We start from the raw sequence: 17612 nt of genomic DNA on the forward strand, positions 1-17612 counted from the left end.
TCTTTTCATTTTTGCTCTCAGCTGCTTCTGTCCTTTCTCTCCCACCTGATTCAATATGACAAATTAGAGGAACAGGGAAATGTAATAAAGGAAAAGAGGAAGTGTATGTGCGTGTACATAGGCCCTGTACACAACTAAACCACTCTGACAAGAGCTGTTCTACCACAACCAAAGTCTCTAATGTGAGTGCAGTGAGAGGGACAATCTTCTGTGCAAATGTGTTTCATTATGTTATAATTCCAGAATTTCACACTGATTTATATTTCCAGTAGCATAGATCAGTAAGGCTGATACCGGGATTCCATAAATGCAGCAGAAATCACAGAATCATAGAATGATTTGGCTTGGAAGGGACCTTAAAACTTACATAGTTCCAACTCCACTGCCACGGGCAGGGATAACATCTGCTAGATATGTTGCTCAAAGCCCCACCTAACCTGTCCTCAAACACATACATGGATAGAGCATCCACAGTGTCTCTGGGCAGCCTAGTCCAGAGCCTCATGATTCTTATAATAAAGAATTAATTCCAGAGATCTAAACCTATCTTCTTTTGGTATAATCTGAGGACATTTCTCCCTCATGAACCAAGGTGTACTGTGGGGTGGGAAGTTTCTACGGAGACAAGGAGTGGAAGGTATAACAGATAAGTATTTACAAGAGAATTTGCGAGGTCCAATCCTTCCAGAAGGATTATTTTCCTCTCTTTTCTCATACACTTCAGAATTGCTGCTGGGTAGCACATCCTTTCTTCCCACAGTCTGTGCAAGCAGCTCCTGTCAGTGGCAATCCCCGAGGCTGTCGGGCGCCCAGGAGAGGGCACCTTCTGGACATGGCGAGCAAGTAGTGAGCATGAGGGCAGCCTGACCTTCAGAGTGGGCAGTAAGCCTGGCTGGTGGCATGAGCTGCCAGCCCAGCCTAGGGCCTCGAGGGCTCAGTGCTGCCCTCCCTGAGAGCAAGATGTGCAGGCTGCAGGGTGTTGTTCAAGGTCTGCATAGCACTGTGCTGGCAGTCATACACTAACTGGCAGGCTGGTGCTGCTCTCCGTCCAGAGGCTGCCGGGCCTCCAGCAGACTGCACCCTGCTGACGATGCTCTTCATTAGGTCCCATCCTTTCTGTATGGCACACTATTGGCCTCCTCACTCTGCAGATTCCCCTTCTGCCTTTCTCCTCTCCAGAAAATGCAGTGGGGGTGGAAGCTGTCATTACTAGGAAGCTGTGAATAGTTTTTTTTCCCTCTGCCCTTGGGAATTTCCAAGAGAAGATTTACAAACCTGTGGGAGACTGACAGCCAGGAATGCTTATATTCTATTTCAGACTCTGCATGTCCCTCCTGGTCTGGCCATTGGTCCTGTTTTCCCAAGGTAGAATGGAGACAGGCAGAAATCTCCTCCTCAGTTACAGGGCTAGCTTGCAGCTCTCACAGCAGCAATGAAGTAACCACAATTACTTTTGCACATTGGCTTTCTGCTGCCCTGGTAAGTTCTGACCACAGAGCAAGACAGAATTGCTGGGCTGGCACCTCTGCTTGCCACAAAATGAATGGGTTGCCTGCTGGCATTGCTCAACCTACACAGGGCAGCACATGTCCCAGCAGCCTACTCTGAGCTAAAGGTGCTTGAGGGGGTAGCATCATGAGCCTCCCGTCTGGGTGGTCACTAGCCCAGAGTCAGCTGGCTACAGTGAGCATGGAGGAGTACTATGGGATGTAAAGAATGCTCTCAGAACCTCCTGACAATATTTAACCCCACTTCCTTGTTCCATAACTGGGAGAGGTACTCAGTGTGTTCCAGTGCAGTGCAGAGCACAAAGCACTTTGCCATGGAGCAGCAGCTGTCCTTTTCAGTAATGCCAGTGAGATACCTTTGTTCACCCTTCCAACAGCCCTAACACTAACCCTCCGCATTAGCTGCTGTCCCAGTAGGCAGCGCTGGAAAATGTCTGCTATCTCTTCTTAGTTAACAGCTGCACTTTGAGGGAGTATCGGGGAGCAATATTTGCACAACAACAGCAGAAATGTAGTTCTTCAGCATTACAGACCCACATGTTCTCATTCCTGATTTATATTAACAAGGAGAGAGATAAAAGGCTAAGATGACAGAAGCTGATGGCTGTGGCAGCTGGGATGAGTGAAATCCTATTTTGGGGTCAATCTGGAGAGGCTACAGAGGGATAAAGTACCAGTGAACATACAAACAACTCAGAACATAGGGCCCCTCTTTCTATCTTCTTCCTCAACACCTCCCAGTCCTGTTGACAGGCTGACCTACAAGGAGCACTGCTTTTGCCTCTTGACATGGGTGGGCAGGGCTAAGCCTGGTCACATGCTGCTTGTGCAGAGCCTTGGGCTCTGAGACCAGCCAGCCTTGCCAAGGGATGTCCTCAGGGCTTCAGTTCTCTTCTGCCCTTTGAGGGAATGACAGCAGAGTAGTAATCCTTTCACATCTCCTTCCATGGGAGTGTGGGCAGAGCAACTTGTCCACACACACTCCCAAAGGATTTTGTCTGAGTCCAGTTGCTTGAGCTGCAAGGCTGTAAGTTGTGGGAGAACGTGCCTTGCAGTGCTTTACATCTCTGGAGGAATCTGCCACACTTCTTTCACTGCATCTTCTGTCAAGCAATTCTGCACAGATTTGTTTCTCACTTATCCATAAGATCCAAAGAAAATATATAGAAGCATTTACAAATCTTTGGTCCTGATTTGCTCTTATGCTCCGCTTTTGTCTGGCTATTCTTGCATGTGCAAACTAAGCGTATTATGAGTGCCAAGCTGTTCTATAAGAAGGTTGTCCCACTTCTGCTCTCCATGAGAGGTCTGTGTTTTTGAGCTCCAGTGGACACTTGGTTTGCTTGCTAGCCTCAGCAGGAACCCTAGACTGTGCTGGGGATTTCAATGAGAAGTTTGACTCATATGTCATGGAAAAGAAGGAATAAATGCTTGGTTTGTGATGGCCACAAGAGGCCAGACTGAGTGCTAGTCTGGAACTTGAGCCTCAGACTCCATTTTCAGATACAGCAATGCATATCCTGCACAACTCCTGTTAAGGCCAAAGATTTACTCCAAGTTTACACTTGTGTAACAGGACACCACATGGCCTGATGCGGATGTCCAGAAATATGTTGGTCAAAGCCACTCGAGCAGGAATTCTTGACTGCAGGAAGTGTCAGAGAGCCCTCAACTCCTCCCATTGTCAGCGTCCACAAGGATGGCATCCACAGGGACTCTGTGTGCATGTCATGGGTCACACAACAGAAGCACAGTCGTGGGTACAGCTGGGAATCCTGATGCACAGCCATGTATAGGGAGAGTTTGGAATAAGCTCCCGTTCCTTCTCTGAAACACAGGCAACTTAGGAAACAGGGCATGAGAGGTCAAGAGCAAGGTACCCCGGAGTTTTAAATTTGCAGTGAAGGACTCAGACTGGGTTGGTGTTCAGGTCCAGCCTATGCTGAATCAAGTACAGGGAATACAGAAACAGAAGGACACAGGCGACTGGTCTTCCATGAAGACTGGTCCTTCAACCTGGCAGTGCAGTTGTCTTAGGCTTTATTTTATTCTTTCAGAGAGAGAGCAATAGAAGTGCCAGCAGGAGATGAGCAACTGAACTAAATAGCTACCATTCTTCCTTTCATCCCTATCTTTTTTTTTTTTTCTTTTTTTTTCCCAGATCCGAAAGCGAAGCAAAGCATGCCGTGGAGGCCTGTGGGAAAATGATGTGCTGGTATCTATCAATGGGAAGTCATGTGCTGGCCTCTCTCATGCTTCTGCCATGCAGATCATCGACTCCTCCAATGGTATGCTCAATATCCGAGTGAAAAGGTAAGCTGTTCTCAAACAGTAGGGCTGTGACAATGCAGGCGGCAGGGCAGCTTCATCCAGCACAGCAGCACTCCACATCCAGCAGGAGAAAGTCAAGCAGGGAGTCTTTGGTTTCTCTATGCTGTGAAATGCACTAGTAGGAGATTCCCATGGCTAACATGGCCATCCAAAAGTTCTGCACTGTCTCTGTGCTGCTCTCCAAGTACCTAGTACTGGTGCTGAACAGACACCATACCTTTGTGCCCCAGCCCCTCTAGTTGGAAGAAAATGTTTGCAATGGGAGAAATTTGCTGTTAAGAATCAACAACATAGTCTCCAACCATAGGGACACAGGGCAGTTTACCTCAGGAATTAATGGTCTCCAGTTCATTCTGGGTAAAAAAACTCTTCTGTAGAAATGGATTTGACTATATATTGGATAACCGAGCCACCACAGGGTCACACAAAGGTTACCTGAATATTTGCTACAGCAGGCCACTGTAGTGCAATAGGATATGAACTGACTTCTACAAAGAGGTGAGTAGGGGAGTCCTTTTTTCTGGGAAGATGTATCTCTGCTGAGCTCTCCAATTCAGCAGAATATTAGCACAATTCAGCACAAAAACAATCCCAAAAACTTTGTTGTTTCTACCTGTGTGAAAGCTATCCCAGTGCTTCAGAGCATGTTAGATGAAGACCAAGCTGTAAATCAAGCGGGTGAAGATGAAGGCAGCAAAGCTGTGTGAGGACCTAACTAGTTCACACTACCACCAAAATGGAAGCTGCCCTCAGGAAATAAAACCCTTGTGAAGGGATCTGGGAGATGTAATTCTCTGCAGCCCTGAGGAAGCAGAGCACGGTGAGCAAAGGGAAGGGAGAACCACCCTGCTTGCTGGCATCTGTTCACTGGGGGCCAAGGAGAGCAATGCTCAGAGAAGGAAGCAAAGCAGGAGCATGTAGGCTACTTCCCTTGGCTACAGGGAAGGTGCCGGTGCCTTCTGATGTGCTCACTCTGTCAGCCGACTGTGATGAATTGGGATGAGTGAGCCCTGAACAAGGTGGCCAGAATAGCACCTGGTCCCTAGCCAAGGCCTTATCTCACCCCTTTGGAGCCCATCTGCAACCAACAGGTGCCTAGGCAAATTCTTTGGGCCAAAATCAGCACAGTCACAGGCTTCTTGCAGGGTGCATGGATCAGCCCTCTGAGAGCCAGCATCGGATGGCTTGAGAATAACGTAACCAGTGAATAAAGTTGGCTTCATTTTGGAGTAGTAGAGAACTAATCCAATATTGCTTTCTCATCACATCTTTATTAACACTTCATATCTATATTCACAGGGACAATACCAATCAGCTCCTTTCAGAGAGGGTAGGTAGCTGGAAGACAAGGTCATGAAAGTCATGTGTGTATTTCTGTTGGGGGATATTTGTAAAAAGACAGGAGGAAGACTGAGACCTGAATGGATAGTGCAGAACAGCAGAAAAAAGCTTATAAGCAGTAATGCTTTTCAGTTATCTGTTTATGTACTTAAAGAAGAGAAAGAACAGGGGGGTTATACTCAGTGATCTTTGGAGGTCCCTTCCAACCCCTACAATTCTTTGATTCTGTGAACATCTCTGTTTTGCCTGGGGAGCTTTGCATTTTCTCCCCAGTAGGAGTTCATAATACAAATATTATTGAAATAAATAAACTGTCAGGAGAATTGCCCCACAGTCAGCTTCTGCCAAGGTTTACATATGACATGAATAGAAATTTTTCACAGTTCAGAGGCTGGATAACAAACAGTTGGTACCATGAACTCCACAGCTTTACAAAGGCAATATTGTTTGCCTGGCTTCCCAGTAAGCATGCTCAGAAGGCAGATACCAGGGGCTTCTTTATAATTCTAATGAATCCTGGTGATTCTGGCATGGGAAAGAAGTTTCCCACCTCAGTTTTGTGGGTCAGAATCAAGCTGATTTCAAGTGTTTAAGACTTGGTTTTCAAAGAGGTCTTGAAACAGAAACTTGGGATGAGAGCACACAGCTGATGTCAGAGATGAGTCTGCCCTTAGCAACTGCACTGCAGATATCTGTCTCGCACAAAAGACATCTGAAACACCAGCTCAGCCTCCATCCTTCCCTGTCTTCCCACGCTCTCTCCTCACATGCAGTTTCCTTCCAGCTCCCCTCACCAAACAGACCTCATTCACTGCTTTTCCTTCTTCTCACAGGGCAGTTGGTGGGGACCAGACCGGCCCGCGGCTTCAGCGCTCCCCTTCCCCAGGGCAGCGAGTGCTCTCCCCGCCATCCCCACTCAGCCCCACGGCACAGCTCCTGAGCTCAGGTGCAGCAGGAGCCCCAGCCACCACGCAGTCCTCACAGCCCCGTAGGCCACAGAGGCACCTGGAAAGCCTCACCTCCCCACCGGATAGCGAGGCCTACTATGGTGAGACTGACAGTGATGCAGACAATGTGGCCCAAGAGAAGCATCGCCGGGCCCGCAAGAAGTCCCCGCGCTCCCCACCAGACAGTACCAACAGCAAAGCAGATGTGCCCCAGGACGAGGTGTCCCTGTCTGAGCAGAGTGGCTACGAGAGCTTGCCAGAGGCTGCCATGCAGGAGGAAGCCAAGGAGGCCAGCTGCAGTGGGGTGGCCAAGAGAGAGATTGCCTGTCCACCTGGCAGCCGTGCAGACACCCCTTTCTCAGAGACTGAGGGACAGTTGCGGCCATCCTCAACAGAGGGCCGTGAGCCTTCTCCAGAGGCGATGCTCCTCCCCCATGCCACCAAGGCTATCCGAGCGGAGCGCCATCTCATCCCCATGGTGGGGCCAGTGGAGCACCCAGTTGATGAAGATCTAACCACCACATACACGGAGAAAGCCAAGCAGGCTAGTAAGTCCTCTGCACCTTGCCACTCATCCTTGCCCTCTTCCTATGCTTGATCTCCTTCCAAAAGCTTAATTCCTGCAAATGTCAAGGGGGTTAGCTCCTCTAGCTTTTGAAGAAGCAAGAGCCAAGTTGATCCTGCAGAGACAGGAGCTTCCCATTGCACATTTGCTACTGGGGTCTGGATCACCCAGGATATCCCAAGCAGTAGGTGAGAGAAAGGGCCAAAGGTCTTGGAGTCTCTCCTAGGAGCTTCAGGCGTACAATCAGCTATGCAGTAGCTAGGGTAGAATCAATCTACTTCAGGTGCTGACAGCAAATATAGATGGGAGCTGGTAAATCAGTTAATCTGACAGTTCAGGTAGGGTGGGTGTCTCTTTTGACCTTTTCAAGTGGAATAAAACACTGAAAAATTTAGTGTAGTACTTGTGTGATGGATCTGAAAGTGCCCTCAGTTGTTAATATCTTTCCTGGTTTCTGCTACATACGGTATTTCAAACTCAAACCCGATGGCAGAGTGAGATGTTATTTGACTTCGCAGTGGCTAATATCAAATACAAGGTAATGACTTGTTTTTTCATACAAGTATCTCACTTATTCAAATGATTAGCTTATATTTCTCTGAGCCTAGAAATTAAGCAGCTTTGAAAAAACTGACTTAATTGTGGAACAGACTGGGAAACTGAGACATAGAAAAGTTACCAGACTGAATCAGAGATTAAACACACAGATTCTAACTTCTATTTTTGTGCTTCAAACACTAGACATCTTTTCCTGAGACCAGATAATGTTTCAAAGCCATTGTTATGCCACTCTTCCCTCTTTTTCTTGATCCTTTAGAGGTAACTATCAAATCTAGGCTGCATCTTACAGGCAGGGCACTGGCTTTCTGCTCTGCTCTGTGCTGAGGACAGACTCAGTTGAGTGCTTTATATCAGGCCCTGCTCGGCAGTACAACTGATTTGGTGCCTTGTCGTAGTTCTTCCTAGTCTGTAACATTCACTTTCCCTAGAAGTGCAAAGAAAGCAGCAGTTTCAGCCTCACTGACGATGGAGCTATTTTTTCCCTATTTGAATAATGTGCAAGCATGAGGTGAATGGTGAGAAAGGCATGTTCAGCTGCTCCCTGCCATCTGATATTCCTAGCAGTGGATGAGCAAATGCTTTACATCAAGGCTTATTTCCATGGACAGTGTCAGCACAGAAGGCTCCCAGGAAAGCCAGGTATTCAATGCAGAACATTTCTGATGGCAAAATAATACCCCATGGCAGAAGGTGATGCAACTGCATTGCCAGCGAGAGGTAGGGTTCCTAGAAATATTAGAGACTGAGATAGTATTTTATTCTCCTATTACTTCCTCCACCCCTCGTCCTCTTTCTGGATTATCTTTGGCTATGAGTGTCCTTATGTAAGAGTTGTTCTGCCATGGGTGGCAATTCACAAAGCCAGCTTGGCCTTTTCTTGAGGTAGGAATCTTGGCAGTAAATGTGAAGGTAAAACTCTATGTCCTTATTATGCTGGAATACAGTAGCCATTAAAAAATCTTGCCATCAAGAGCCAGTAAGTCTAGGAAGGGAAGAAGCAAATAGAATGAAGAGGGATGAGAGGTGTTCAATATGTGGTGAGCAGAGCTAAGGAGCACCTACTTCTGGAAGAAACACAGGAGGGCGTGGGACTGCAGAGAGGCACTGATTCCTGCAAAGGGAGTCCTTGTAGAGATGCCATATCTGTTGGAAGTACTGCAGTAGACACAGGAGACATTTAAAGACCATTCTGGCTACCTAATCAGATGTTTGCCTTTTGGAGCACTACCTCCACTGCTTAAACATAATCCCTGTATACCTGCTCAGCACAGCCTCCTTGCCTTGGCCCGACCATCCAGGCTGGATGTGGCTCTGAGCAGCCTGGTCTAGTGGTTGACAACCCTGCCCATGGCAGGGGGGTTGAAACTGTATAATTGTTACGGTCCTTTTCAACCCAGGCCATTCTACGATTATATGATTCTATGATCTTCACTTCATTGTGGCTTCCACCACTACACTGTAACAATATGAATAACTCCTTTTTCTTTCTTTCTTTTTTTGTTTTGTTTTGTTTTGTTTGTTTTGGAACTGTCAACCAACTGGTTCCTCACCTTTTTTCTCTCTCTCTTTTTTTTTTTTTTTTCCCTAGAATGTGCTCCTGCATCATTCTCATGCTTGCTGTGATGTTTTCTCCAATTTGAGCTTTTTTCTCTTTCCATCTGTATTTATTTTTCTTAACTTTTCACTATCATTCTTAAGCTACATGCTCCCTTTCTCATCTCTCCCTGTACCTCAGGCAAATGGAACTGTAGTTTTCTGATCTGGACTGATTGCATACTCAAGAACATTAGGGAAGCTACAAAATGCTTCCTATATTCCCCTCATTCTCTTTCCTACTCTCATCATAAAAGATTATCACTCTTCTCTTTATTATCTGGTTGTTACTGGTTCATTTTCTGTTAATTTTCACATTTCTTCAGTATGCACTTTTTTTTTTTTTTTTCTTCTTTTTATCAAATTCACCAACTTTTGCCAACCACAGTTTATTTCCCTGCTAAGTTGTTGTAAATCATCTGGCAGTAGCCAGAGGTGACACTGCTGTCTGATGCCTGCTTTGAACAGCAGTAACACAAAACAAATGTAGCTCACCGTAGCCATCAGTTGGACCCCAGGAGTAGGTGTAGTAGCAATTACAAACAGCCTGAACCAGGATTTGGTAGAGGATGAGATGGAACAAAAGAAGCACAGAGAGGGGGGAGCAGCAGCTATTGGTACCACCTTAGGATGCCTTGTGTATAGTCAGCTGCTGTGTTGTAGCTCTCCTTTCCTAGCAAAGGCGTAATGGCTTAGAGTCTCTTCAGGCAACATGTTTGGGCCTGTCTCTTTCCAAAGTTCTTGCTCTATCATAATTTGCATATTGTGATTGACCCATTTTTTTCCCCCCAAAGTCTGGGATAAGCACCTATATCATCCCAGCTCCCCACAGGACACACAGCTCAGTCATGCTACTCAAAACTCACTCAGAGTATTGCTGATGGAGACTGATGGGATAGAGTGGGGAGCTGCATACCCTCAAAGTGTGGAGAACTTGCCCTACAGATAATTAGATTTCAGTTTTCACTGCTACCCAGTGGCTACTGTGCACTCTCATGTTTTGCTCATGAGAGCAAGAAAACAATGAGCAAATGGAGACTCTTCACTGTACTCTGAATGAACTACAGGAGGGCATTCATACTTGTGAATGACCAGTATGTTGCCTAGTCTGGATAAACAAAACTGGAAATTTGTTTCTTTTTCACTGAAGAAAAAATATTGCTCATTTTAAATAAATTAATCCATGGAGAAACTGGGTATCTTCAGGATCTCCATTTATCCTCATTGTAAAGAGCCAGCCCAGATTCCACCTGATATGATTTCTGTGCTGTTTGGATAGTACAAAAAGAAAGGAAGATACAACAAGGCCTGAGATCCTTCTGTAGCCAGAGCTGCTTCTCCTCTTTAAGGTACCCTGTATTCTCACCCTCAATCTTCAGTTGTCTCCCAGGTGCAATGGGCTCAGGCTTTCTCATAACAGGAGATACCAGTTGCTGTCAGAAGACAAGCATACCAGGACAGCAGTCTGGTCCTAACTTGCTATCACGTAGGAATTTGTGTCAGTGCAAGAAGTGCTTCAAAATATCTCAATTCAAACTTATCCACTGGACTATTTTTAATTCCTAGGACTCAAGAGCCTTTCCATATGCGGCAGGGGAAGGGAGGGAAGAATGGGTGGGGAAACTTCCTCTTCTGCTTTATATGGGCCTGACTGCGGGAGTAGATTAATCAAAGTTGCTACATTCTGTATCAGAAAAGGAAATCCTTCTTGTTTGAAGCGGATGTACAGCAGCACCACTTGAAGAGATGGGATGCTTATTTATAAGTTGCCTGTTCATTGGAGGGTCTTACAGATTACCTCTGCTAACAGAGTAGTCACATTTCTCTGCAGAGAATGTGAGAGCAACAAGCCAGCTATCAGCCTGTTACAATACATACGGGTCACAGGAGTTGTGAAGAAGATAAAGTATCTGAATGGCACTTTGAACTTACTGCACCACATTTTCTACTTGGCTTTCACCTTCAACAACTGTGACTGATAATTGCAGTTACATGGTTGGTAGACTAGCTTATTCATTTTGCAATTCAGTGCAATGTAGAAGACCCAGAAGTTTAGGTCTCCACCCTGTCTGCTTAGAAGTAGAGTGAAAAGCAGTTTGCTTGGCCTGGGAGCTTAAAATTAATCACCTGAACTATTGATTTTACAGGGAGCTTGCTTCTTGCAGCATGAAGCAATTCTGAATAACCCTTGGCCCTTGCTACTCAATGAGCAGCCAACCACTAAGGAAACAAGGACAAAAACCTCCATGGGTGAATCACTGATGAAGAGTCTGATCTCACTTCATCATGCATTGACCTGGAAATTGCCTTCACTAGGGAAATCAATTTACATGCACTGGTGTGTGCAATCTAGTCATAGTCCTTTGCTGCCTTTGCTTACAAATATCTCAATCTCTCACTTAGTATTAATGTTCTTTTTTTGTTTTGTTTTGTTGGTTGTTTTTTTTTTTTTTGCTTCAAATGCATTCATTAACAAAGACAGCAGTGAAAGAAATGCAGTGCATCTGGAACACTTTTCATTCAGTTTTAGGATTAAGTATGGCATTTGAGCTTATACCTTTGGCTTATATTCTTCTACCACAAGCACAGAGGTTTTATTTTCATAGTTGATGTAATAGCTGCTTGGGCAGACAGAAATTGCCCAATAATTGCTAGGTTCCAGGATTTTCAGAGTTGAACTGGAAGAAATTATAATGCAAAAAGGTAATAAGAATCCCTCTTCCTATCCAATGTTGTTTTCATCAGATCTGAAGTGACATGAAACTTACTGAAAAGGTGGGGACAAGTAGGTAAAACTACTCAGTGGCAACAGTGGAATGAGAAAAAATGATAGTGATGTGGGAGAGCAAGGCATAAATGGGCGAGTCATAAAGTCATAAAAGGACTTTGACAAAGGAAAGTTAAATAACGGGGTCATTGTTCAATAAGAGAAAATTAATGGTAGGGAGGAGAAAAACATCTATCTGACAAATATCATTCTTCAGTTTGCCTTTAATCCACCACAGGAAGAGAGAACAGTTTGTTGTCAAATCTGTAAAGCTTTACTGCCATAAGCATATCTACTGTTTATGTTAAGCAAGCAACTGGCCCTTAGTATAGCACAAAGGGAAGCAGGATTAAGGGAAGATTCAGCATACTTTGATACACTGAGTGTATTGAAAAGGATAAGTCTGAATCTTACTCTCTCCAGAAGTAAAACATAAGGAATTACTGAAAGCTGTATCAGAATAGCCCTCAGCTCTTGGTTAGTACTTCGGAACAATAGGTAGAGACTCAGGTAAAAAGACCAAGAACGTGACACTTCTTGTAGGTATGGGTTTTGGTGATGACTAAAAAATGCTTAGCTTCGGTTTCCTGAACGAAGTAACTATTTGGAACACATTTAATGGAAAACAAAATGATCAGTAATTAAACGAAAAAAAGTAACCAGTCAGTGACCTGTTTGGTAAGGTAACATACTTTGTGGCTAAAGAAATAAGGTGGATACAGCATGTGTTGACTTCTGTAAGATATCTGATATGGTTCCACATGACTTTTCCAACTAGAGAAATATGGATGAGATGGGACTACTGTAAGGTGACTACACAATTGGCTAAGAATAGAACAGAAAACATAACTATTAATGGCTCATGATGTCAGGTTAGCTAATTGGCTAAGTTGGTAGTAGTGTTTCACTTGGCTTCTAAATCCAGCGGGACTACCTCTATATTTTCACTCATGGAGCTTTGAACATGAACATATGTCAATCAAATGTCCTCTCCACCTCAATGTTATATGACTGGTGAAAAGACAGATGATTAAAAATCCCAACCCTCCTCTCTTCTGTTAGAGGATCTTGTGTTCTGGCTGTACCTAGACAGAACAGGCAGCATGTGCTGTGGGGCAACCTGCAGCCACTAAATTGCTGTTATTCAGAACTGGGACCTGGCTCAGACACCTTGCAGCTTTCTTCTGCTCTTTCTTTCTCAGAAACCCAGGTGCGTGGGGAACATTGGGATGGGAGGTGGTTTACCTGGATTGAGGAGATCAGAATTGTTCCCAGGTCTTCATATCTGCTTTTAAACAGCAAACTATTCCTAGTGAAACTTTTAAAATATTTTTATTTCTCTTGAATGTGTCCTACCTATCAAGCAGTAATAGCAGGTGGCAGTAATACCATTTTTAATGGATGGCCTGAGGATTGAATAGAGATTGTGATGTATTAATCAGAAGATGTCATAAAGCATGAAAGGTATATATAGGTGTCTTGTGGAAGGCTGGATTTTTAGAATGAGGTGGGAGCTTGGCAGGTTGCAGAAATGGACTAAAATCAATTAGATAATAAGAATGTATGACACGTTGCACAGGATTAATCAAGTGCACAGATGGTGAACATATGCTTCTCTGTATTACCATGTGCATGCAGGAAACGCTGAAGGATGAAGAGATGATGAATCAGTACTATCCTCCTGTCAGACATCAAACAGTTTGTGAGCAGCAGAATTAGCAGATCCTGGTGTCCTTTTAATTTGTGTCTCAGGTTTGATATCTCATTCTGTAAGAGATGCAAATCTGCCTGATGGTTCTCATATGGGAGCTCCTAATCCTTTGTGTATTTTTCATTTTTTGGTGCCCAATTAAGATCGCACTCAGTTTCTGCTTCCTATGGTGGGATCTGTCTCTGTCCAGTCAACTTTTTTCATGTGAACGCAAAGGAGCTTTGTATCTTTGTGAATCTGGACTAAAATTAACAAATGGGCTCAAAAGCTACTAGGGTGAACCAAATAGATCAGAAGATGTAAAGCATGACTGCATAAACCTTTCTTAGGTCAGGCTAAAAATGCAAAATGCAGTACTTTCAACAGGTGCTGTCCTGGTACTCTCATTATAGAAGACTGCATAGGGAATATCCAGGGCCTGAGAGTGAGGTGGCAGCATAGGAATGCAAACCACGTATGCTGCCTTTTGCACTGAGGACACATTTCCATCCAGCTCAGGGAAAAAAAATACAACAAAAAAACAAACAACCACAAACTCTCTATCATCTAAGGGAGATTTTTTTGAGTGAACAAACTATTCAGATCTCCAGCAGGATACCATGAGAATAACACACAGACTAATTGCAGCCATGCATAGCATGAACCCTCTCAGCCTAGCAGGGCTCTGCAGCAGCAGTGTGGGAATCAAATAGTCCAAATCCACTAAGTGACTAAGCTTGTTTGTTTGTTTTTCCATGGCCATAAATTCACCTGCAGAAAAGCTTGATTTCTTTTTTCCTAAAACCAGGGGATTGTAGTGGGGCAGTGTCTCACTTGGAACTGTTACAGTCACCAACCAAAAAACATACTGGTTTGCTAAGTGCTAAACTATACATTAAAATCTTGATAGATAGACTTAAGTGTTGTGAGACTGTGTCTGTAACATGCTAAATTGGAGGCAAAGACAGTACTTATGCCTTACAGTTTGCAAAGTTTATGTGATAAAAGTATGTGACAATACAAGAAAGAAAGAAATGTTGTGTCCCAGAGTTACACCACAACCTTTAACTAAAAGAATATATAATCTCCTTTTTCATTCTTTGCAATTCAATTATTGGCATTACTTTAAAGACTGGCTTTTGAGAGAGATATACTTGGAAAGCCCATATAACCTATTCAAATCTTATTTTGAAAGGACTCCAGATATGAAGAGCATGAAATGTCTGTATCCTCCAGTGACTTACTGAGATACTTGCAACATTAGCTATGGAAAAATGACCTTGTCTAACATAAATAGCTGGAAGAATAAAATTCTAGTTGATCCCATATGAAAAGGTAGTAGGCAAAGTAGAATTTCACAGCACATAAATCTCCTTTTGATCTCTGAAATTAGCAGCATCCTTATTTTTGGTGCTATTGCTATTGGCTTTTCTAGAATTTGGTCTTTAGTAATAAAATTTCCTAGTGAAAACAAACACTATTTGACATTGTTTAAGTCTGCTTGTTTGGTAGTTTTCTTGAGTATGCATTAAAATTCTGTATTGGGTCCTTATCCTGAAAACATGTATGGTTTTTGTGCTTCTTTTTACTGTAATTAGCAACTTAATTCATTCTTCTTCAGTGAGCTTCAGTTAAGTTAGAGCACAGAAAAATCTTTGTAGGCTTTGGTTAATAGATTATTTTTCTTTTGTGGATAATTCCAGCAGACCTTCAGACAAAATCTGAGAGCTTTAGAAGTTAACAAAATGTTTTCTGTAGAAATTTTCCATCATGTCAGCATAATGCAGGAAAGTTTCATAATCTTCCTGTTTGCTGTCTTATCTATTCCATTTGAATGTTCTTCATATTTTTTTTCAGCACTACAGAGCTATATTTTGATTTCCAGTTGCATATTATATATGTCAGATTCAACAAGGTTTTCTCAAAGAGATTGTATCCCTGTATATATAAGTATTAATCAGAGAAGAAGGAACAGATTCACCTTCACTGCTTTTGATGAAAAAGCCGTTGTTTGAGGCATGATGTGTCTCTATTACAATAACACCACCTGAGGAAATCATGGTCCCTGGCATTCAGCGATGGCAGATGGACTTTAGGAGGCATTGTGTGGCATTTGAGGGACAGGGCTTAGTGGGCAGTGTTGGCAGTGGGTGGATGTTTGGACAAGATGATCTTAGAGGTTTTTTCCCACTAATATTTCTGTGACTCTATGGTCAGACCTTCCTTTCTCTAGACTCACTAACACTCAAGATGATGTTCTCAGAGATTTGTAGATTCCCAGCACTCTCTGTTCCTTTTTCTTTGTCCCCCCCAGTTCTTACTATCATCACCTTGTATTTCATCACCTCTCAGTCTCTGGTTCCAGAGCTCTGAATGGCAAAACACTTGATTCCCAAACCCTTTATCACCCTCCCTGAGCATAGCCACACTCTTCCTCATAGGTGACAGCCTTTGCCAGTTTAATTCAGTCGAACACTTCACTAGAGGCATATAGGATCCTAATGATCCTCTGTCAAAAGTCTCTTAGTCCTGGCATACAACAGAAATCAGTATCATGAGCTGATGCTCCTCAGACGCGGAACAAAATTGATATACAAAGGAAAAGAAAGCCTTTCCTCATCTTCTTTTATTCCTTATATTTGCCTGAAGCTGGGTGCTCTCTGTGGGTTTCAGAGAAGGAAAGTTTCTTTCCTCCTGAGTGGATTTCTCTACTTTGCTGCACTGGATGTGTGTTAACCTCATCTGTTTGAGGAGTTCATGGAGGTACCAGTTAGAAACAGTTTCTAGCCTGAAGCTTGTGCCACAGAAGCAGTGAGAACAGGGAGAATGTTTTCTTATTTTAAGATAGAAAAGAACAGGTTATTTTCCCAGGGATTGGAGGGAGGAAGAAAAAGGGAGAATGCCTAAGTGCCAGGTGACAATGTCCATCACACTACTAAGTGATGAAACTAAGAAGACAAAAATAGACAAAGTGACCTCATGGCTTTTGGCAGCAATGCCTACGAGACAAAAGAGAGGCTTTAAAAGGCTTGTGGAACTGATAGCAAAGGGCTTGGACACCTCAGAGTTTTTGGTTCTGGTCCAGCAGGAAGCTGCTTTGCTTCTCTCCAATTGCCTCTCTCTGTTTATGGGGAGCTGTGAGTTAAACGGGCTTTGTGACATGCCCAGCTCTCCAGGTCTGGACTCTGACTTCTCAAGCTTGGATCAGCCTTATGCAGGTACAGATGTCTCCTCATTTCTCTCTCTTTTTTTTTTTTTTCTTTTTTTTTTTTTTTTCTTTTTCATTTTGTCCTTTCTTCTTCCTCTCCTCTCCTCCTCCTCTTCTCTCTTCCTTCTCTCCTCTGCTCTCCTCTTCCCTCCTCTCCTCCCATTTCCACACCTGTCTGTTCCCCATTCATATTTCTCTGTTCTGCTTTCACTCTTCTTATTTTTCTTCAAGAAGTCATCTCAGGAAGATACTGTTTTTTTTTTCTTAAACCATTGTAAGAGATTGTAGCTTGAATACCGTGAGCATTTTTCTGTTGGGAGAATGGCTGTAATTTGTAAAGCACTTTAGCCTTGATAAGAAGGAAAGTAGGAAGAAAAGGGAAGCAAGTCTTAGGTCCTAGAGGGCCTCAGTTTCCAGCTGCTTGAGAACATAGAGTAGTTCAGATCAATATCCTAGGGAAGCTGTATGTAGATTTTAATGCTGAGCCTGGCCCAAGTGTTGGTGGAGGCATAAGCAAGACTATCTACAGTATTTGCTAGCCCACACTTTAGAGCTGAGCCCTTTCACAGTGCACTGCTGTCAAATGGGGCTCAGGCACTCACTTTGGATGGTGTAGCTCCCTAGCTGTTAGCTCCATGCACAGTATCCTCCTGTGAGTCACTCACACAGAGTTTACATAGTCTGAATGTGATTTAAATTCTGTAGCAACGCTCTTCCTCTTTGTAAACGTAGAAGCAAAATACAAGCCTGGTGAGGTGTAGGAACTGGATGCTTGTAGAAAGAAAGAAATCTCTCTTGTTTCCTCCACTGGGAACCCCCAGCCTCCCCTGGCACATGCATGCAGATGTCTAAGTGGAGTGGACAGACCTTCAGGGATTGTAATTCATTTCCATCACGGACAGCAGATCTTTGAGGCAAGTACACAACTGCCCTGAATAGCACTAAGTCTCCACAAAATCCTGGACACTGTTAGTCTTGGTTCAGCAAGGCAGAGTCAATATGTAAGGGAAGTTTTGCAGAGAGCTTTTACTCTCCAAGTGCAACTGTAAATGATGAGCCGTTTGTTCAGGCCAGAACTGATTTGGCTTCTTCTAGTTTTCT

The 17612-nt window shown here is 43.7% G+C and overlaps 2 protein-coding genes across 4 annotated transcripts in view; one reads left to right on the forward strand and one right to left on the reverse strand.

Moving 5' to 3' along the window:
• The window catches only part of SEC24C (SEC24 homolog C, COPII coat complex component), a 202411-nt gene that overhangs the window by 44786 nt on the left and 140013 nt on the right, over positions 1–17612 (reverse strand). The window lies entirely within an intron of this gene.
• SYNPO2L (synaptopodin 2 like) overlaps positions 1–17612 on the forward strand; it is a 30566-nt gene that overhangs the window by 9007 nt on the left and 3947 nt on the right. Inside the window, exons 2-3 of the mRNA XM_072340637.1 lie at positions 3670–3821; positions 6014–6675. Coding sequence (XP_072196738.1) covers positions 3670–3821; positions 6014–6675 — 814 coding nt within the window. The remainder of the gene's footprint in view (positions 1–3669; positions 3822–6013; positions 6676–17612) is intronic.

The sequence above is a fragment of the Excalfactoria chinensis genome, chromosome 6 (genome assembly GCF_039878825.1).
Source record: "Excalfactoria chinensis isolate bCotChi1 chromosome 6, bCotChi1.hap2, whole genome shotgun sequence".
Classification (NCBI taxonomy): Eukaryota; Metazoa; Chordata; class Aves; order Galliformes; family Phasianidae; genus Excalfactoria; species Excalfactoria chinensis.